The sequence below is a fragment of the Peromyscus leucopus genome, chromosome 4 (assembly GCF_004664715.2).
Source record: "Peromyscus leucopus breed LL Stock chromosome 4, UCI_PerLeu_2.1, whole genome shotgun sequence".
Taxonomy (NCBI): domain Eukaryota; kingdom Metazoa; phylum Chordata; class Mammalia; order Rodentia; family Cricetidae; genus Peromyscus; species Peromyscus leucopus.
The window spans coordinates 120,687,589-120,709,649 of record NC_051066.1 but is presented as its reverse complement, the minus strand read 5'-3'; the positions used below and the strand labels follow the sequence as shown (position 1 = coordinate 120,709,649).

The 22,061-nt window shown below is 45.0% G+C and overlaps 1 protein-coding gene across 1 annotated transcript; it reads right to left on the bottom strand.

Annotated features, from left to right (window-relative positions):
* Nucleotides 1-649: 649 nt before the first annotated feature.
* Znf133 (zinc finger protein 133) lies at nucleotides 650-21,390 on the bottom strand. The gene is given in 6 exon segments (XM_028893262.2): nucleotides 650-3,617; nucleotides 3,620-3,781; nucleotides 6,641-6,736; nucleotides 7,738-7,864; nucleotides 15,363-15,441; nucleotides 21,078-21,390. Coding segments are annotated over 4 exon segments (1,947 nt in total). The 5' UTR covers nucleotides 7,859-7,864; nucleotides 15,363-15,441; nucleotides 21,078-21,390; the 3' UTR covers nucleotides 650-2,049.
* Nucleotides 21,391-22,061: the final 671 nt, after the last annotated feature.

Sequence of the window (22,061 nt, the reverse complement as noted above, 5' to 3'; positions counted from 1 at the left end):
CGTTGACTGCCTCAACCTAATGTTATGCAAATTTGGACATAAACTTACATCATTCGTGGGGACGATACGGCATGCACCTGTGTCCACAGTTTCACTTCGGGCAAGTTTGGGTAAAAGGTAACCTTTTTTCATCACTTTGGACCCCCACCCCAAAATGCTTTGAACAAAAAAACTCACTAGCTAGCAAACCTAGCAAAGGGCCGATATGGAAAAAACAAAACAAACATGTACACTGCTCTGAATTTGATTTTGCTATTGTTGTTTTGTTTTGTTTTATTTTTCAGACAGGGTTTCTCCTTGTAGTTTTGGGGCCTGTCCTGGATCTCACTCTGTAGACCAGGCTGGCCTAGAACTCACAGAGATCCGCCTGGCTCTGCCTCCTGAGTGCTAGGATTAAAGGCATGCGCCAATACTGCCCGGCTCTGAATTTGATTACTTAAAAATCATGTTTAGGAACCATTGTGGAGAAATATAGCACAGATTTCATGTCTAACAGTTAGGAAGTTACAAAATTTAACAAGTATTTTCTTACTATTTGTGTGTAACAGGGCTTATTTCCCGCACCCCACCCCAGTACCCATCAAGTCAAGAAGTTTGGATGAAATATAAAGTCTTTAAGCCACACTGGAAGAAAATTCTGGCATAAAAATTATTTCTCACAGCTTCTCTATTTGAGCCAGTTTGACTAGAAAATCATACTTCAATGCCATTTAGAAGAAAACTCTTGCAAAGGATATGTAACAAAAAAAAAACCTCCACTATTTCAGTGAATTTGGTAAGAAGTTACATTTTCTGCATATCTTAAAAGATTTAGTTTCTATAAACCTCCACACTTGAGCAGATGTAAATGAAAATACCACATTTCTAGGAAATCTGGGAAGAAGTATGGTTTTTCCCTCCCCCAAGTCCACACTATTTACATAAATTTGGTTTTTAATTTGTTTCTTGATCACCCAGAGGGAAGCCTGACAACACACTTGTGTCCCCCAAAACCCTACACTTGAGTGGAAGGATATGAACCATTTACTTCTTGATAGTTTGTAAATAATGTAGCACATCATTTATGAACACTTGAAAAACCTAAGGAAAAAAATCACATACCTGAGTCACTTTCTTTAAATCTGGCACAATTATTTCCTAAAGACTACAAGAACTAATGGATTTGGATGAAAAAAATCCTAGTTTCAGGAGCATTTTGAAAGGAAACTATAATAAGCTGTTGTATCCAGATAATCCTAGTATGCAAATTTGGATGAAAAACTGCGCTTGGGGACTGAGGCGATGTCTTGGAGGCAAAGTGCAATCAATGGCTGCTCCTGCAGAGAACCAGGTTCAGTTCCCAGCACCCACGTGGTGGTGCACAACCATCTGCAACTCCAGTTATAAGGCAGCTGATGTTGCTTTAAGTTCCGGCCTCCAGAGGCTCAAGCATGCATGTGATACATGCAGGCAAACCACCTAACTACATGAAATCAAAACGAAAAAGAAAAACCTAACTGCATTTCTGGGCCATCTTATAAAAATCGGGTATGCACATTTAGGTATAAAAACAACTTTTGGAGTGAATTTGGATGAAAAAGAAAATCACATTTCTCAGTTGGTATTTCTATTGGGTTTCCAATACTTTTAATGGAATTGCATTCTATTAGATAAAACCACATCCACAAAGTGGATTGAAGTATCAAAATGTTGTGGAATGACTGCCTTGATATTCCCTGAAAGCACCTGGCGTGGTTGCTGAGCCACACATTTAATCTTTCCGAAGCCTTAACAGCCTTGCAACTGTGCCTTTATCATCCAAGCAATGGATCTTTTGTGAACAGTGAGTTCACGATACCTGAAAGGTCCACCTTCCCAAGAGAATGAGAATCACAGATCAGGTTGCAAATCTGTAAAGAAGCCGAGTTTACTAGACAAAAGGCCACACAACATGAGACTGGAAAGGAAGTAGGCTGAGTTGCTGTCCACAGGTCTTATGAAGTCCATTTTCCTACTTCATGGAAGTGTAAGAGTTTGGACAATGAATCCTTTCTTTGAAAATCTTCATTTTCAAAGGGAACAGAAGGGGTCAGACGGCTGCCCCAAATAGGCTTCAGAGTCAGGCTGCAGGGGCAGTTGGTGGTGGGCACATTTCATCTTCCTGTGTCTGCTAAGGTGAGACCTTTGCCTAGAGCCTTGCCCGCAGGTCCTGCATGTGTGAGTCTCCTCCCTCTTGTGTGCCATCTGATGCAGGGTGAGGTGTGACTTCTGGACGAAGCTTTGACCACACTCCCTGCACCCACGAAGCTTCTCTTCCAAGTGGGCCCGCTTATGTGTGATCAGAGCCGACTTGTTGACAAAACCCAGGCCACACTGCCTGCACACGTATGGCTTCTCCCTCGAATGCTTCCTCTTGTGTCTGATGAGCCCAGCCTGGTGACTGAAGCCTCGCCCACAGTCTCGGCACACGTACGGCTTTTCTCCCGAGTGTGTCCTCTGGTGTGCGATGAGGTTTGACTTCTGGCTGAAGCCTCGTCCACATTCCTCACACACCATGGGCTTCTCCCCGGAGTGCGTCCTCTGGTGCCGGATGAGATTTGACTGCTGGCTGAAGCCTCGGCCGCAATCCTTGCACACAATGGGCTTCTCCCCTGAGTGGATGTTCTGGTGTCTGTTGAGGTGCGACTTCAAACTAAAGCCTCGTCCACACACCCCACACACGTATGGCTTCTCCCCAGTGTGCGTCCTCCTGTGAGAAATGAGAGTTGAATTCTGGCTAAAGCTGTGCCCGCAGACGCCACACACGTAAGGCTTCTCCTTTGAGTGAGTCCTCTGGTGATTGACAAGGGTTGTCCTCTGCCTGAAGCACCGCCCGCACTCCTGGCAGGCATAAGGCTTTTCCCCTGAGTGCGTCCGTTGGTGGGAGATGAGGTTTGACCTGTCGCTGAAGCCAAGGCCACAGTCACTGCACACAATGGTCTTCTCCTCCAAGTGTGTCCTCTGGTGCCTCACAACAGCTGACTTCTGGCTGAAGCCTTTGCCACACTCCCTGCACACATACGGCTTCTCCCCTGAATGTGTCCTCTGATGGATGATGAGGTTTGACTTCTGGCTAAAGCCTCGTCCACACTCACGGCACATGTAAGGCTTCTCGCCCGAGTGCGTCCTCTCATGAATGATGAGTGTCGACTTCCGGTTAAAACCCCGCCCACACTCCCTGCACACCACGGGTTTTTCCCCAGAGTGTGCCTTCTGGTGTCTGGCAAGGCTCTTCTTCAGACTGAAGCCCTTCTCACACACCCCACACACATATGGCTTCTCTCCTGAATGGACCCTCTGGTGACTAAGCAGGTTCGTCATCTTGCGGAAGCCCAGCCCACACTCTCCGCAGTTGACCGGTCCAAATCCCAAGACTTCTATCCGCTTCAGCAGCTTTTCGGGCTCTTCCGTGCTCCCAGCTTGAGCTGAACTGGCCTCCACCCCTACCCATCTGATGCCATTCCGAGAGCTGACTGGCTGCCTTTGGGATGGCCTGCAGAGGGCTCCCAAACCCCTTTTCTTTGTCCTTCTAGATGGAGGCCTGGCACCTTCTCTCTCTCCACCTTCTGATTTCTCTCTGCAGGAGCTCTTATCAGAGACTCCCTGCGCTTCTCCTGGGCCCCGTCACAGAAGTCCCCTGGGTCACATAGGCGTGTGAAGATCCATGGGGCGCGATCACTCAGCACGTGCTGCACAGGGAGTTTCTGATTGGTGAGATCTGGAGGGCAGACAGGACCGGGGCAGAGTTCCCGCTTTGCCTGTGCTGCAGAGACAAAAATGAGTCAGAATGGAGTCTGGACGGCCCAAGCAATCCTACCCAACCTAACGGTGACTGCACCTTGTCCTTCAGTGCCACCTCAAGACTTCCTCTACACGACTTCCTCCCCAGCCCATCACCACATCTCACATCTCCTACTCCATCCGGATAAGCACTACAGACGCGAGGCTACCAAAAGCACCACAGTTAACAGATATGTGAATCAGGCCAATACACAAGTCTCCACACAGTTACTACTACAATACCCCTGACTCACAACCACACCGAGACAGAAACTACATCCGCTGTGTACTGTGTAGCTGTGCTTTTGACAGAGAGCTATTAACAAAACCCACGTGGAAACATCTCCTGACGTTCTGGAGGATGAAGTAGGCAGGCTGAGAAAGCATCATCCCAACTTGAGTGCAAGACAGCACAGGAGATGAGTGGGTAGCCCAGATGGTGTTAGTGGGTCGAGGTGCCTGCCACCAAATCTGCACACGTGTTAGGAGAGAACTTAGTCCACGAGTTGTCCTCTGGCCTCTGTACGGGCACCACAGCATGTGAATGCCCCGCTCCAGCCAACAAGTGTTTTAGAGAAGAGAAAGAAGGGTTCAACAGAAATGCATGACACACTTGAACTAGAGTGTCCCCACTCGACAGACACCGATCAGTGGACTACTTTGTGAGAATTTCTACAAGGCAGGGAACAGCACAACCATAGTCCAGGTGCCCAGCACTGTAAAAGATGCCCCTTACCAACCTCGCAGCCCTGTTAATTTCCAGAATTAGTTTAAATAAAAATGTCCCCAAGAATCAGTTAAAACAATAAACATGAGGGTTAGAAATAAGAGCTGAATGGCGCTGGAGAGATGGCTCAGCGGTTAAGAGCACTGACTGCTCTTCCAGAGGACCTGGGTTCAATTCCCAGCACCCACATGGCAGCTCATAACTGTCTGTAGCTCCAGTTCCAAGGGACCTGACATTCTCACAGAGACATACATGCAGGCAAAACATAAATGCACATGAAATAAAATAAATGTTATTTTTTAAAAAAGAAAGAAATATAGCTGAATGAAAGAGTGCTTGCCTAGCTCTCACAAGCCTTGGATTGATCCCTAGAAACATAGGGAGAGAGAGAGAGAGAGGCAAGCAGGCAGGCAGAAAACATGAGGGGATACTGACGGGGAGAGGAAAGACTGGTAGGCTGAGGCAGGAGGATCAGGAATTTGAGGCCTGATATACACATCGAGTTTAAGGCCAGCTGGACCACATAGCAAGAGCATGTTTATAAGAACAAAACTACAGGACACACTGCCTAGGTGTCAACAGAACCAAAGACAACCCTGGACACGGGTCTAACAGCAGAGACAGTTTGTGACAAAGAAGGGCTAGGTCCCGAGAAGACTCAGCAACAAACATCAAATGACCACTGAAGCTGAAAAGAAACCAAAACAAAAACCAGAAAACAATTCTCTATGCTACACCTCTTGTTGTACTGTGTGAGCGGTGCTGGTTCTGGTCAGCTGAAGGCAATCAATGACCAACCAATTTGAGCAATTAGTACAGATCTTACCGAATCTGCCTAGACACTCTTTTCCTGAGCCAATGCACAATCACAGTTATCAGAATTACACTATTCTACCCTATACCAAATGCAGTTTTCAGTCATAAACGAATTAACACAATCAGAACAACTGTCTTAATTATTAAAGTAACCACCCTTTCCTAGCATGAAAGTCTTTTACTCTTTCTACATGGCAGACTACTAAAGAAATACCTTCCCTTTTATCTTTCAGTATGTCATAAGTAACTAGGTACAATTCTTTTTTAGTGAAATTTTTTATGTGTCCGAATGCTTTGTCTGCATATATGTATGTATGTGCACCACATGTGTGCCTGGTGCCTGTAGAGTTCAGTGATGGTGAGCCACCATGTGGGTGCTGAGAACTGACCTGGGTCCTTAGCAAGACAACTCCTAACTGCTGCGTCATCTCTCCAGCACCTGGGTGCAATTCTTTCCCATCAGCGGCTCCACTGGTTGTCACTACAGGTGTGATTGACAGTCTGGGAGCCTCTGATCCAACCCGATACCCATCCCTCCCCAGCCCCACTTCTATGGAACACCCCGCCTAGGCAGCCAGCAGTGCCTCGGGCCTGTTTCTTGGGTGTATCTGAAGCCTGGCTGCTTTTACCAGCTTTGGTTTGTGTAATCTAAGGTGTTACACAACTCACATCATAGCTGAGTCTGGGTTTCTATTTATGGCCCTATTTATGGTCTTCTAACTTCTGTGGGTACACACAAAGTGGCTGGCTTTTATTTGTAGTCAACACAACTCAGAATTAAACTGGCCCCTTCAAAGAAAGTTCAACATTATTTTAACATCTATATGGAGTGACAGGAAGACAAATTTCAATTTTCCACTGGATGATCTTTTCCACTGACTGTGAATCTGCCATTATGTGTACACTTTGGACTATTTAGTCTCAGGACAAATGGAACACAAAATATGATCAGGTCAACGAATTAATTTATAAAGTATCTTAAGTCTACAGGTGCTCCTGTATTTATAGTTTACACAGATTTTAATCAATACTGATATAAGTTTAAATATAAATATAAGTTTAAAAAAAAACTCAGTCAGGCATGGTGGTGCATGACTTTAATCCCAGTACTCAGAAAGCAGAGGCAGGAGGCCAAAAGGCTTCAAGGAAAAAGAGACAAGAGACCCCAGGAATGCTCCTGCATGAAGACAGGGTGGCCCTATGGGTCAAATCCTCAGTTCCTCATCTCTGCCTCTTCTCTTCAGCATCCTGGGCCGCTATCAGCCCTGTATCCCATATGCTCAGGCCTTTCCCACTCACCTTGGCAGGCCACCTGTGGACATGTTCTCTCCTCTTGCCATGTGTCTTTCCCTTGCTCTAGCTGGGTGATGAGTTTTGGTTTTGAAAATGGAATTCCTGCTCACCAGAAAAGAAAACAGGATGGCTGTAGGTTAGGTGTAGAAGGAATTCTGACTTGGCCTTTGGAATAGACTCAAAAGCAAAGACTGAGGGAGGAGCTTCAGGGGGCAGTGCCAAGGGTTAACAGTTACTTGAGATTATCGGGACAGTGATCTCGAGGAGGATACACTGATTCTACTCCATGCTGGGGGGGGGGGGCAAAACTCTATTAAAGTGAATCCTGACTCTCAACCTGATTGGGTAGAGAAATGTCTAGATCAGTAAAGTGCACCGTTCAGACGGTCTGTGAGAGGTTCCAGAGAGGACTCACTAGGAAGAAAGACCTACCTTGAAAGGGGGTGGCATCACCCTAGGCTGGGCCTGAATAGAAGAGAGATGGGGGAAAGTCCACACATACAGGTTTACCCTCCTCCCTCTCTCTGCTTCCTAGCTGCCATGAAGTATACCGCTATGATCTATCAAGCCCCACTACCACAACACACTGGAACTGTGAGCTGAAATACCTAAGTCCTCCTTCTGAGCATGGTGACACACGCCTTTAATCCCAACACTTGGGAGGCAGAGGCAGATGGACCTCTACAAGTTTGAGGACAACCTAGTGTATGTAGTGAATTCTATGACAGCCGGTGGTATATAGTGAGACCCTGCCTCAAAAACAAAAACAAGAAAAGTAATTCCTTTAAGTTGTTTTCATGGGTGTTTGTCACAAAAATGACAAGTCTGACACACCTGTCTTATTTAAACCCAGACTGGAGGGAAAAGCCTAGAGATGCAGAGTACATACACACACACACACACACACACACACACACACACACACACACACACACTGACGTTCAACTCTACAAAATCAGACTTCCCTAGAAAAGCAGAGAACAAAATGTCTTTACTCATGTCAAACAAGCCAAAAAGTAAGATGGCTGCTGCAAGTACAGCCTAAACTTCTGTGTATACATGCACTAATTGAGAACGTCAGTCCTGAGAGACACTCGGCTTACCCAGAGAGACCAGGTTGCTGTAGTTCTCCAACATCACCTCTTTGTACAGGGACCTCTGAGCAGGGTTCAGCAGGCTCCACTCCTCCTGGGAGAAATCCACAGCCACATCTCTGAATGCCATGTGCACCTGTAACACAGAACGGTCCTGCTTGGCCCCAAGCCAGCCCTGATGTGGCACAGGGTGAGGGCACTGAGAGGCTACCCCAGCAGAGGCAGTGAGAAAGACTGCATCTGCTCTGGCTGCCACCCTGATGCCATATGATCTGAGACCTCTAACCCTAGAGATTGAAAGTTCTGGCAGGCTAGTTTGTTCATGCAAAAAGTAAAACTGTAAGTCCTGAGAATTTTAAATCTAGCAGAAAAGTCAACACATAAAAATAAAACAACAAGCGGTGGTGATGGTGCACGTCTTTAATCCCAGTCTCATCTCTGTAAGTTTGAGGCCAGCCTGGTCTACAGAGCAAGTTCCAGGCCAGCCAGGGCTACACAGACAAACCTGTCTCAGGGGAAAAAAACAAACAAACAAACAAAAAAACCAGTAAGGCCTAAGAGCCTTTCTGAGTTACTGGGTTTGTTTTTCAGTTTTTATTTGTGTAGATGCACGCATGTCTATGTGTATGCACATACATATAGGTGTACAGAGAGGATACACACAAAGGGCATCTGGTCTCCTGGACTTAGAGTTACAGGCAGTGTAAACCACCCGAAAGGTGCTGGTCCTCTGCAAGAGCAGTGCACTCTCCTAACCATGGAGTCACTCCTCCAGTCCCCAGACTTCTAAGTTTTAAAAATGTAAGAGACCAAATAGTCTACCACATGATATTCATGTTGAAGCATCTGAAATTCATACAGTTTCATAACACCAAAGCCTAAATAAGCTACAACTCAGCCCGAGCTGAGAGGCACAGAGGGGTGGTGAGGTATCTGAGCCACAGTCCCCAAGTTTCAGGCCCAACTCTGTCATAAACCAATGCTTCAGCTTTCTCACATGGAAAACATGGCTAATGGCAATTAAACCCACACACACTGGGTGCCACAGTGGGACCTCTTGCTACTCATGTCCACCCCATTCTCCTGTACCCAGATTCATTCTCCTTGGCTCCTCGACTGAGAACACGCTGTGAAGAGGTTTGCTAACCCCGGGCCCAGGTACTCAGTCCTTTGGACAGAAAGGAACTGGGGGAAAAACAAGGCACTAGTATTCCAGATAAGGCTATGGGGAGCAGAGCCTAGGGCATCCTGGGCACAGGCAGAGGGAAAAGGGAGGCCCAAACCATGGGCAGGAAGAGCTCACTATCCAGAATGGAACCAAGTAAGTGGAGTGAAGCAGCCTGGAGATGATTAACTTTTACTGTGGTAAAATATACACAATGCAAAAGTCACTGTTTTACCAGTAAGCAAGCAGCTGAGTAGCATCAAGGGTGCTGCCAACCATGGCCACTTCTCTCTCCACAACATTCTCAGCACTTCCCTGCAGAAACTCTGTCTTGAAAAGTAACTTCCCAACTCTAGTAAAGGCCATTTCTGTCCCTTTATATAAAGGGAATCACACAATGTGTGGCTTATTTCAGTTAGCGCACCTTTAAGGCTCATCCACATAGACACACACACTCTTGTCATTCCTCTGTAAAGCTAAGCAATATTTCACTGCATTTGTATGTTACATCTCTTCTGTAATTGATGGACATAGCTTCTAGCTACTGTGAATAATTGCTATGTACACCCAATATCTGGGTTCTTACCTTCTTTTTGTTAGTCTTTTTGTTTGTTTGTTTTTTCAAGACAGAGTTTCTCTGTGTAAAATCTCTGGCTGTCCTGAGACTTACTTCATAGACCAGGCTGGCCTCAAACTCACATAGCTCCACCTGCCTCTGCCTTTCAAGTGCTAGGATTAAAGGTTTGTACCAACACCACCTGGCACCTTCAATTCTTTTGAGTGCATACCCCAAAGTGGACTTAACTGGATCAAATGGTAATTCTGTGTCCACAGTGCCACATCCATTTCATTAACAATATACAAAGGGCTCTAGTTTTTCCATACCCTCTCTAAAACCATTACTGTGTGGTTTATATGTATGTTGGTGTGTGTGGGAGCATGCATTTGTGTGTACGGAGGCCAGACAAATATTTATCTATTTATATGACAAGATCTCACTATATAACCTTGGCTGGCCTGGAACTCACTATGAAGGCCAAGTTAGCCTTGAACTCAGAGAGTTCACCTGCCTCTACCTCTTGAGTACTGGGATTATAGGCATATGCCATTACTCCCAGCCTACTCTTCCGATTTTTTGAGTCAGGATCTCTTGATGAACCTAGAGCTCATTCATCCACTAGGCTGGATGACCATGAGCTCCAGGGATCCACCTAGGCCCTCACCTCCCTACCAGTGCTGTGCTTGCAGATGCATGTTGCTATGCCTAGCTCTTTATATGGGTGCTGGACATCTAAGCTCAGCTTCTCATGCCTGTGCAGCAGGCACTTTGGCAACTGAGCCATCTCCCCATCCCCCATCCCCCATCCCTTTTTAATAACAGACATGGGGGAGAGCTGGAGAGATGGCTCAGCAGTTAAGAGCACTGGCTGCTCTTCCAGAGGTCCTGAGTTCAATTCCCATCAACCACATGGTGGCTCACAACCATCTGTAATAAGATCTGTGCCCTCTTCTGACCTGCAGGCATACACACAGGCAGAACACTGTATACATAATAAATAAATAAATCTTTTAAAAAATTATAGACATGGGAATAAAGTCTTTACGTGTATCTCAATACTGGTTATATTTTTATGTGCTTATGTACTTTTTATGTGCTCACTGGCTGGCAAGTGTGTATACTAGGTATCCTTTAAAGGATCATGGGTTACAGACTTGACCCCAGAAAGGTACTACTGGGAGGGAGCAGAACCTTTAAGAAGTGAGTCAGTGGGAGCAGGCCCTCAAAGAGAACTCTGAGACCACGGCCCATTTCACTTCTCTCTGGTCCCTGGTTCTCCATGTAAGTGGTTTTGTTCCCCCCTTCACTCCATGGCCATTTGCTGCCTTACTACAAGCCCAAAGCCACCATAGACTAGAACCTTCCAAACCCTGAGCCAGAATGAAGCTTTTATTTGTAAGCCGATTACTTCAGGTATTGCACTACAGTGACAGAATGATAATATGTTGGTCACGTCTGCATTTTCTTTACAAAAATGCTGACACATACCATTTGAACACACTGAATCTTTTGTTATATGTCCTTTCTATATTCTTGACATTCCTTCTCAGTTAGGTAACTTACAAATAGGATTCTTTCCTTTTGATGAAAAAATGTAAAGTTCTAATGAAGCCCAGTATTTCTACTTCTTTTCCTTTTGTTGTCTGTGCTTTTGATACCATTTCCAAGAAATCACCAAGTCCAGTATCCCATGCACCTGTTTCCTTTCAGAGGTATACAGTGGGGCTCTCATGCTGGGTCCTGACTCCCTCCCTCCCTTCCCCTGCACATGGTGCAAGCTAAGTGTTCACCTTCTCTTTTCTGACAGACCTTGTCTTTTCCACACTGGATGCTTTTGCCCTCTTAATGAAAACCATTTGGCCACATGTGCCAGGGTTGACTTTGATGTCTTCTCTTCTGTCCATCGGTCTATCTATACCAGGACTGAAGCTGGGATTAGAATTACTTTCTGGAAATTCATGAAATCTACAGCTGAAGTCCTTCAGCCTTGTTCTCTTTCATGATGGCTCCAGGTACTCAGAGTCCCTCAGATCCCACATGAACTTTAGGGTGAACTCTATTTCTGTAAAACAAAAGTCACTGAGCTTTTGATAGATGTTTACATTGAGCCTGAATGATGGTTTCAGTGGTATTTAAGTTTTCAGTCCAATAGCACATGGCACCTTTCCATTTATTTGTGACTTCTTTCGTTTCTTTTTTCTTTTTTCACTCTGGTGGTACTGAAGATTGAAGTCAGATTCTCATAAACGCTTATAAATTCTTATAATTTTTTAAATGTTGAACCATCATCTTTACATCCCAAGAATCGATCTTTCCTAGATTACATCATTATTTTAATGTGCTTTTCAATTCCGTTAGCATTTTCTTGAAGGGTTTTTTTTTCTCTACTTCTGAGATACACCCCAAGCTCTGTTTCTTTAATTCTTTCAGCGATGTTCTTTCATTTTCATATCCTTGGTTAGTTCTGAGTATTTTACTCCTTTTGATGCATATAGAGTTTTTTTCTAATTCTCTTTTAGTGTTGCTCATTGTTAGTCTATAGATATCAAATTGGTTTTGTGTGTTGTTGCTATAAATTTGTTCTAATAGGTGTGTACATGCATGTAATCTATAGGATCTTCAACATGTAAGATTACACCATTTCTAAAGAGGTAATTTTACTGTTTTCTTCTGAAATCAATGCTTTGTGTTTCTTTTTCACTGGCTAGAACTTCTGATACTCTGTTGATGCAAGTGCAAAAGTGGTCTTCCTTTGTTGTTGTTTTTTCAATCAGGGTTTCTCTGTGTATCCCTGATTGTCCCGAACTAGCTCTGTAGGCCAGAGTAGCCTTGAACTCAGAGATCTGCCTGCCTCTGCCTCCCAAGTACTGGGATTAAAGGTGTGTGCCACCACCGCCTGGCAAAAGTGGGCATCTTTATCCTGTCCCTGTGTTATGGCTATCTAGCCTTTCATCTTGGCATACACACACTGTGAGACTTTCTCATATGGCCTCTCCTTTAAGTAGTTTTCATATAAAGGTATTTAATTTGTCAAGTACATTTCTGTATCCAGCAGAATGATCATGTGGCTTTTCCTTCAACTAACAATGTGACGTGATACACTGATTTTTTTTAATGTTAAACCATCATCTTTACATCCCAAGAATCGATCCTTCCTAGAATACATCATTCTTTTAATGTGCTTTTCAATTCCGTTAGCATTTTCTTGAAGGGTTTTTTTTCCTTCCTTTTTCTCACTGTAACAAATCTGTAGTCTTCTTTTGGTGTCCTTGTCTGGTTTGGGCACCAAGAGTAATACTGACTTCAAAGAATAATTTATCCAATTTTCCATATTTGGGGGAAAGTTTGAGGGCTGGCATTAGCTCTTCTTTAAGTGTTTGGTAGAATTTCCCAGTGAAGCCACCAGGTCACAAGCCCTTCTTGGTGAACAGGGCTCAATGATTGAGTCAAGTCTTAGTTGGGATGTCCATTTCTTTGCCACCCCCTCTTCAAAGTCTGTTTCATTTGGTGGTGCACAGTTTATAGTACTCTTATAATCCTCTTAATTTCTACCTCATTTTTCATTTCTTATTTGAATAATTCACATTTTAATATAGTTATAAATTTTGATGCCTCTGGAGAACTTTAAGTTTGATTAATTTTCCTTTTTTTGGGGGGGGGTTGTTTTTAGACTTGCTATGTAGCCCAGGCTGGCCTACAATTTAAAGCAAACCTCCTGCCTCAGCCCTCCAAGTACTGGAAATATTGGTATGCACCAATAAATCCAGCTTCTCTATTTCATTTGCTTTTATTGTAATATTTATTATTTTTGTTATCTATTACCTTTGGTTTAATAGTTTAATTTGTGTTTCAGCTCTAAGTTGTTCCCCTAGACTCTTCTTTTTCCCTGTCTCTCTTTAAGGACAGGTTCTCATGTAGCCTAAGCTGGCTTCAAATCTGCTACGTACTTGAGAATGACTGAACTTCTGAGCTCTCTGCATCGCCACACAGGCTGGAGTTACAGGTTTGGGCCACCATACTTGGATTATGTGGTGCTGAGGATCAACCCAGGGCTACTTGCAGGCTAGAAAAACATTGTGTCAACTGAGTGGCATTCAAGGCCCTAGTTGTCGTCTTCTCCTCCTCCTCCTCCTCCCCCTCCCCCTTCTCTTCTTTTGCTTGTTTGTTTTTTTTCCAGACAGGGTTAGTTTGTGTAACAGCCCTGGCTGTCCTGGAACTCACTTTGTAGACCAGGCTGGCCTCAACTCACAGAGATCCACCTGCTTCTGCCTCCCGAGTGCTGGGATAAAGGCATGCGCCACCAACGCCTGGCCTCCTCATCTCCTTAAATCTAAGCACTATGCTTCAAACTGTTGCTCAACATTGATTCCACCATATAATTTGTGTTTTTGTCTTCACTTGTCTCTAGAAGTTTCTGATTTCCTCTTTCACACATTGGTTTGGATATACTATTTAATTTCCAGGTATGTGAGGATTTTTTGGTTTTCCTTCTGCTGCTGGTTTATAGTTTTATTTCACTGTGGTGTATGATATATACCTTTCTAAGATTACTGGTAATCTGTGGTGCAATGTAATGCATATGGATGCTGAAAGCTATCCATATGCACTTGAGAGGGCAATTATCTGGTTTCATTGGGATGTCTGTTAGATCTAGTTGGTTTACCCTTGTTCATCTTTATGCACTATGATCAAAGCAGAACTACCAACCTGTTGCTTCCTGCCCTCGGAGATGGACGATGAGATATTGCTGATAGTCTCATTTAGGATCCCAGGTACTCAGGGTTGCTTTCTTCTTGCTCTTTTCCAAATAGTCTCTGAAGTCTGGTTTAATCCTTTCACTATCCTGTGTCCCGGTGTAGATGTCCCAGCCTGTCCCACCTTGTGCTGCTCAGCGCCTTGTCTGTTCATATTCATGCCACCCAGCAAATGTGAGGCCACTATTTCCTCAAATGTCTCTCCTCTTCCCCTTTTCATAATCCCACAGTGGCCAGGAGTGGTGGCACACACCATTAGGACCCAGCACCTGGAGGCAGAGGCAAGTGGATCTCTATGAGTTTGAGGCCAATGTGGTCTACACAGAGAATTCCAGGTGAGTCAGGGATATATAGTGAGTCCCTGTCTCAAAAAAACAGAAAACAAACATAAGAGCTGATGATAACCCCACCAGTGTATACTGGTTTACCTGGTGTCCCAACAGATCCCTAAGTCTCTGTTTATTTTCTGTAATATTTTTCATGGTCCCCAAACTTAATTTCAGTGGTCCTATCTGCAGTTCCAGTGACTCATTCCTGTTGCCTTCCAAATCTTTCTAACTTCCCAGTTCTTACGTAGCCACTGTAGCTGGCGGAGATGAGATCAGTAACAACCACCAGAACATATACCCTTGACACCTGGATAGAAGGCTCCCAGCAGCTGTATGCCAGCTGCTGCAGTAACATGGACACGGCTGCTGGCCATGAGGGGCAAAAGGGCAGACTACTCTACCAAGAGCTGAAACCAATTGGCATGTCATTCACGTCTTCCCAATGGAATCTGTAGGCTGGAGCTAAACTCTATCGAAATAGGTATGCTGACATATTCCAGCAATCCAATTGTTGTCTGTGAGGGAGAGAGATGCCCGCTTCTTCCTGTTCTTTACAGTGGGGTCACTCTCAGCCAAGAGGAGGTTTGAAGATGAACAAAGGAATGTGCACACTGTTTCACACTGAAGAACTGTGTGGTGCAGAGTTAATCATTGGGTAAATACCGGACACACAGGCTAAGCACAAAGGAACGCTCAGTGGTGCCTGCAGATGCGATCACTCAGATGGAACAGGACCCTGGACCCTGGTAAGCACCATACGACAGTCAGGACAAGAGAAGAGTCTGTGCATCCCACGACAGCCAGTAATGAAGACAGGAGGCACTCACCACTATTCTCTCGGCTCTCTGGAACCCTGGAGCCACCTTCCCAGCCTCCCCGAAGGAGGACAGTATCTTGAAAGTACATCTGGGAAAGGAAAACCAAAAGGAGAGGGTGTCAGGTGAAAATGCTTTCTCTAGAAGGAGTGTGAAGAAAAGTACCTTCTGGGAAACAGCAAGGTAAAGGGGAGACAAGCCAGGGGAATCTGGGTTCCTGCAAAGCAAAGCAGATGAAAACAAATACCGGAGGACTTAAAACCTCTCCCTCCTCAGCAACCACATATGGAAATCACATTTAAGTTTACAAAAGCATTTTCTCAAGCTAGGGTGGGGAGATGGCCTCAAACACACTAGGATGTGGCAGTTCACTTTACAGAAATGCAGACATGTAAACAGGAATATGGTGATATTTGTGCTGAAATGTGATTTTATTTGTATGTTAATAAATAAAGTTGCCCAGGGGTCAGAGCTAATAGCAAGCCATAGCAGAAGCTGGGCGGTGGTGACGCACGCCTTTAATCCCGATCACATAACAGGCAGATCTCTGTGTGTTCAAGGATACAGCCAGCATGGAGACACACACCTTTAATCTCAATACCAACCATAGAGACCTAGAGGTCTGTATAGACAGGCAGTGACGAGGAGGTCATGTGGTTGGGTTTACAACCAATAAGAAGGCAGAACAGAAAGTCAATAAAAGATAGACACAGGAAGTAGGCAGGCCTCTTTCTCAGGGGAAGGAGGGCAGTGGCAGCGAGGGGTAAGAAAGGATTTTTAGTCTCAGCTCTGACCTCTTGGGCTTTTAACTCTGCATTTGACTCTGTGTTTCTTAGTTAATAAGACCGTTACATGTACATAGGAATCTATTAAAATGCACAGCGGAGGGGTTAAGAGCACTGTTTGTACTTCCAGAGGACAGGGTTCAATTCCCAGCACTCATATGGCAGCTCACAACCATCTGCAGCTCAGGGGATCCAATGCCCTCTTCTGGTCTCCACAGGCACTGTAGAAATGTGGTGCACAGACATACGTACAGGCAAACCACCATACATGTAAAATACAAGTAAATCTCAAAAATCATTTAAAATTAAAATGTAAAGCAGAAAATGAGAATCCAAACAATTCAGCTAAAAATGACCTCATTCAAAGATATTGAGGAAGAAAAGAACCAAACAAAATCCTAACTCCAGCTTGAATTAAGTATCTTGAAACATCTAGAATCAAAAATTCAAAAACTAAGAAACTGAGAAATGGGCAGGTAAAATCTAGACACCAAGAAGATTTGACTGGACTTCTGAAAGAAAACACAGATAAACCTATTTGTAGGATTGCTTATGAAAAGTGAAGACTAAATTACAAGATATCCAAAAAAAATAGATTGAAATAAAAATGACAGGCATTTAAAAATGACCAGAAAAAAACCTCATAGTATAAAAAAGGGCTGGAGAGATGGCTCAGCAGTTAAGGACCACTGGCTGCTCTTCCAGAGGTCCTGAGTTCAATTCCCAGCACCCACATGGTGGCTCACAACCATCTGTAATGAGATCTGGTGCCCTCTTCTGGCCTGCAAGCATACATGCTGTATACATAATAAATAAACAAATCTTTAAAAAAAATAAAGATGCAAAAGGACCAGAGAGAAAGGTGAGGAAGGAAAGTGGACAAAAGTATAAATTCATATAATTACTCTTTCTGAAAGCAAAAACAAAAACAGTGAGCAGAACAAATATAGAAAGTATGATAGAAGAAAGCATTTCTAAGACATATGACTGGGGCTGAATGTGGTGGCACAAGCCTTTAACCCCAGCCCTTGGAAAGCAGAGGCAGGTGAATCTCTGTGATTTTAAGGACAGCCTGGTCTATACAGTGAGTTCTAGGACAGCCAGGGCCATGCAGAGAGACCCTGTCTCCAAAGCAAAACCGAACAGATGACTGACCTGAATCAAATATGAAAGTAATATGAGACAGGTGAGAAAAGCTGCCTCAACTCCAAGACATCCACTAGAGAACCCAGGAGTCTGGAAGAACACAGAGGACATTAAGCAAAAGAAACCAGCCTCCGATCAAGTTTTCAAAATCACAACTCTGTCCCTGCACATTACAGGTAAGAATGGAAAATGGCACAGCCACAAAATTATACAGTGGCTCCTCACAAAAAGACAGTGTGGTCCACCATGCTACTCTGAACATATACGCAAAGCGTGGAGAGCAGTAACCTGAGCTATTGGAGTATTGGTTCCCTGGTATGTATAACAGTATCAGTCACACTACTGAGGGACAGCTAGAGATTATACCAATAACCTGTGTCTCTTCAAACCTCCACTCACTGACTTGACGAGACATGTGTGAAGCTCACCACACTAGTTGTTATTGTGGTATGTACAAAATGACAATGTTCTCTTTCCCCTGCCCATCCTAAATTCATTAATTAGAACTCTGCAAGAACCGCTGTCCCATCTCCCTGTTTATTGAATTCAGTTTTTATTTATGTCTAGATGGGTTCTTATCTTATCTGTGGGATTATAATATAATATATTATCACTACATTTTCTCCTGTTCAAATTATCCCAAATTTAAACCTTGGTTTTGGGTTGCCTCTGCTTTAACTAATAAATGTGATTCAGGTAACACTGTGCCACGAGCTTACATCTGAAGAACACTAGACAGCTTTCACTCTTGGGAATCCTAAGATACCATGTATTACCCTCCTGGAGAGAACACACCGAGACAGGGGGCCAGGTACCACATGCTACACGAAGAGGGTGAGACCAGGGGTCCTTGCTGACCCCAGTCTTCCTGTGAACCCACTAAAGCACCAAAGGTGTCGAGAGTATTGTCTTGTATGGCTCAACATAAATGACCACAGTCTGGGTGAATAGATGAATGAATAAGACTACAGTTTAACAAACATGGATAGGCACAGAAGAAAAGTAGTAACAGAAGTAGCTGGGCTCTGGGATTTTAAATAGAGTGATTAGAGAGAGCTCTATAAGGTCACAGAGGATCTGAAAGGTATGAGGGAGTAAATATCTCAGACAAGAGAACAGTCTGAACAAAGGCTGCCAGAGTAAAGGAGCAATGGATGTAACTGATGTGGTATATCAGGACAGAAGAGTGGAGATGAAGTCCAAACGTAAATATGGGGCAATGAGACCTAGTGCTGGAGGACACTGGTTTTAACTTTGATTAGGAGGAAAAGCCACTGGGAAGGGGTTTTGTAAATGGATGACATAATTTGATTTTTAGCTGAAAAGATCCTTGTGGTTTCTGTACCAACGTGTCTTGGGGCAGGGTAAAAGACCACGTGAAGAGGTCAAGAGACCATAATCTTCTGTGGAAAATGGTGACCCAGACCACAGTGGGAGCGGCAGGGGTTAGAGGTCATCGGATTTCAGATTTGGCTACTGTAGACAGCAAAAACAAGAATCAAGGATGTCCCCAAGGTTGTGAGTCTGGGCAACCTAAAAAGGAGTCGCCAGGTCTCTGCTCCCCTTTAAAGAATTACCGGAACACAGTAGGGTGGAGCGTATCTGGAGAAGAGCAGGATGGAGTCCGACCAGATCCCGGTGTGTGGAAATGAAAGGCCTTACTGCAGTGTGCAAGAGACAAGCGGGCGGAAAGTACAATTACAGTCCTCAGAGTTAGGTGAGCATGTGTGGAACTAGAGGATTCCACAGCCAATCACAGAGGAAGTGAATCTGGAAAGAACAAAGGAGCGAGGCAAACTCAGACAGCCAGCTAGAAGTTACAGCTGTTAAACCCAGACCAGCAAGGCCCAGAGAAACAGGAGGAAGGGCATAGAAAGAGAAAGCCAGCTTGCTGAATTCCACATACTTCTCCTTTACCTGCCTTTCGTCACAGATGTTATGACTGGAGAGAAAAAGAAACAACAAAAATCAAATCCATATGGACTGAATATTAAATCATATTAACAAGTTACTAATGTTGCTGGGTGTAACAATGAAATCGTACACACTAGAGTTGTACATCTTTTAAAATAAAATTGTGTGTGTGTGTGCAGATGTCACTAGGTGTTAGAGATAAAGTAGGTGCCAGGAAAATAACTGAAAATTCCTGAAGACTATTCCAGCGGGACAAACAGTAAATGAGGACAGACCCAGGCTGGCTCCTGACAAGCCCTAGGCTAAACAAATGCTGAGGTGGAATGCAGGGGAAATGAATGGGGGTGTAATAAGTGAGCACACAAGGCCTGGATATTCCCTGTGAAAACTGTCACCCTTGGAACAAGGTGATCTTCCTGGAGGAACCAGCTGGGGTTCTAATCCCCAGCGGGATACCATGAGATACAAGATGTTGAAAGAGAGCAACAGACACGTACTTCTGGTTCAGGATGCAAAAATGAATGAGACTCACCTGACGCTGGGCAGTCAGGAACCCAAAAGCATTCTCCCCAGCAGGAGGTACTGTAGGCAGCCAGGGGTCACAGGAAGCACAAAAACAAAACAAACAAGCAAACAAACACACAAAAGGTTCAGCAAAGTCCTTGGAAATCCTCAAGCTCCAGTAGGGCAGTGCACCTCTTCTTCCTTAAAGGCATTGGAAATGGACCTGCCTCAGAAGACAAGATGAGGAGAATTGTGGGTACTTCCTAGAAAGCAAGCTGGGATGGAGCCTAAGAACTCAGCCTTCCCTGGCATGCTGCTGGTGGGAGGTGTAAGATAATCCTCTCTGCCAGTAGTAATGAAAGTCAACACTTACTGGACACTTGGAACATTCCAGAGACTGTTCCAGGCAGCCTTCATGCTAGCCTTACAACAACTCAGGGTAGCTGCTACCTATCATTTTACACATGAGACTGGAGACTCGATGAGATGAGGCCCTCGTCAAGGTGACAAAACTGTGAAGTGACAGCTTGTGAAACAGCTGTGAAGACCAGTCTTTAGGGTTGTAAGGATTCTTAGTGTGTTCACTTTGAGATGAATCGTGGTTAGCCACAAGGTGGCAAGTGTTGGATCTGAGTGACAGGTCTTTGGAGTTTTTATCTTTCCAGCTGTTTGAAATTTCTCCTTAAAAAAACAGTAAAATGCAATTTAAAAGTGCTTGCAGTCACTAAGTCTTTGGATGCTTTAAAAAACTTGAGGAATGGGTCCCAGTTTGACCGCCTCCTCTCCAAAGCCCTAACTTGGAGTGGGGAACACTAAACTGAGACCCTAAGAATGGGTCAACACAGCCACTTGACACTCAGTGAAACCTGGACTTACTTGGCTGGGGCAGGGGGCCCTGACCACATTCCAGCAAAGTTGAGGAGTGGTAGGACCCAAAGACCACCAGCTCCCCAAAACACACAAAAAAAAAAAAAAAAAAAAAAAAAAAAAAAAAGACCTAGACAGTCCCACGCCAACACCTAGTAAATATCACACCCCTAAAAGTCTCCTCACTTAAGCCACACCTTCGTGGGCACTTAGAGCATGAGCGAGCTCCTAACAATACCGCGATTTCAACCAACGCTGAACCTGTCCCCACCCGCAACAATCCTAACATAGAAAAGCCTTGCACCCACATAACACTGGGGTTCACAGCTGAGGCTCACACCACTTCCTCAGAGGTGCGTGCCCACACCCCCAAGATAACACACCCGTGCCTGCGCATCCCCTCAGCTCCCAGATTCCAGCACTACTGCCCAGTGCCCAGGCTAGACCCTAGACCAGCCCTGCAGGATCTTCCTCTCGGTCCAGAACAGGGCCCCGCGGGAGAGGCACTCACCAACGCCACCAAAGAACAAGGTGCTGCTCCGGCCACCAGCTGAGGAGCGACCCCCAGCCCACCCCAGCAGGCGCCCGGACTACATCACCCAGGATCCTCCAGGCGCAGGAACCACGCCTCCCGGCATGCCCCGCGCCACCCACTAGCTTGTACCGCCCGCAGTTCCCATTGTCCTCCGATCGGTCCATTTCTGGCAGAGTGCTACGCTTAGCTGGAGTGTGAGCGCTGCGGCACCTGGAGGCCTTATCCTCCTTCCAAAGACCACGTTCCTAAATCGTAGTCATTCTCCTCTCAGCGCCTCTGCCCGAGGAACTACACTCCCCAGTGATCCCTGCAGCGATTTCCGCATCCGGTGCCATCTGCCACCCCTCTACGCCCCTGCCCCATACACACACAAATACACCCGCCAGGGGAAATGGCGCCCTAGAGATGCTTCTTGGTAATTCAGTGGAGGAGCAGAATTCTTTGGTGTCTCTCAGTACATGCTGTGGGGTTGGGAACCTGCGAAGGTTTGAAGCCAGGGCCATGCATATTTTAGGCAAAAGCTCTAAGAGTGAGCTGTATTCTCTGCTCTCATTTTACTTTTTTCTTTTGAAACATGTAAGTTGCCCAGGCAGGACCTAGAAGAACCCTAATACAGAAGGGCTTGTGTATCCAGGAATTTTAAATCCTGAGATTCTTGTAGTTACTAAATCTTTGGATGCTTTGAAAAACTTAAAAGTGTGTCCCAGCTTGACTGCCTCCTCTCCAAAGCCCAGGAGACAATAAACTGAGACCCTAAGATTGGGTCAACATGGCTGCTTCACACCCAATAAAACCTGGGCTTATTTGGCTAGATCAGGTGGTGGTCACTCCCCCGTATTCCTCAGGCTGGCTGTAAACTTGTGGTCCTCTTGCGTCAGCCTTGAGTAGCTGTGAGTACAGTCCTGCACCACCAGCTCTCATTCTGAGCCTTGGACAATCGCAGCAGAATGGGCAGAGCTG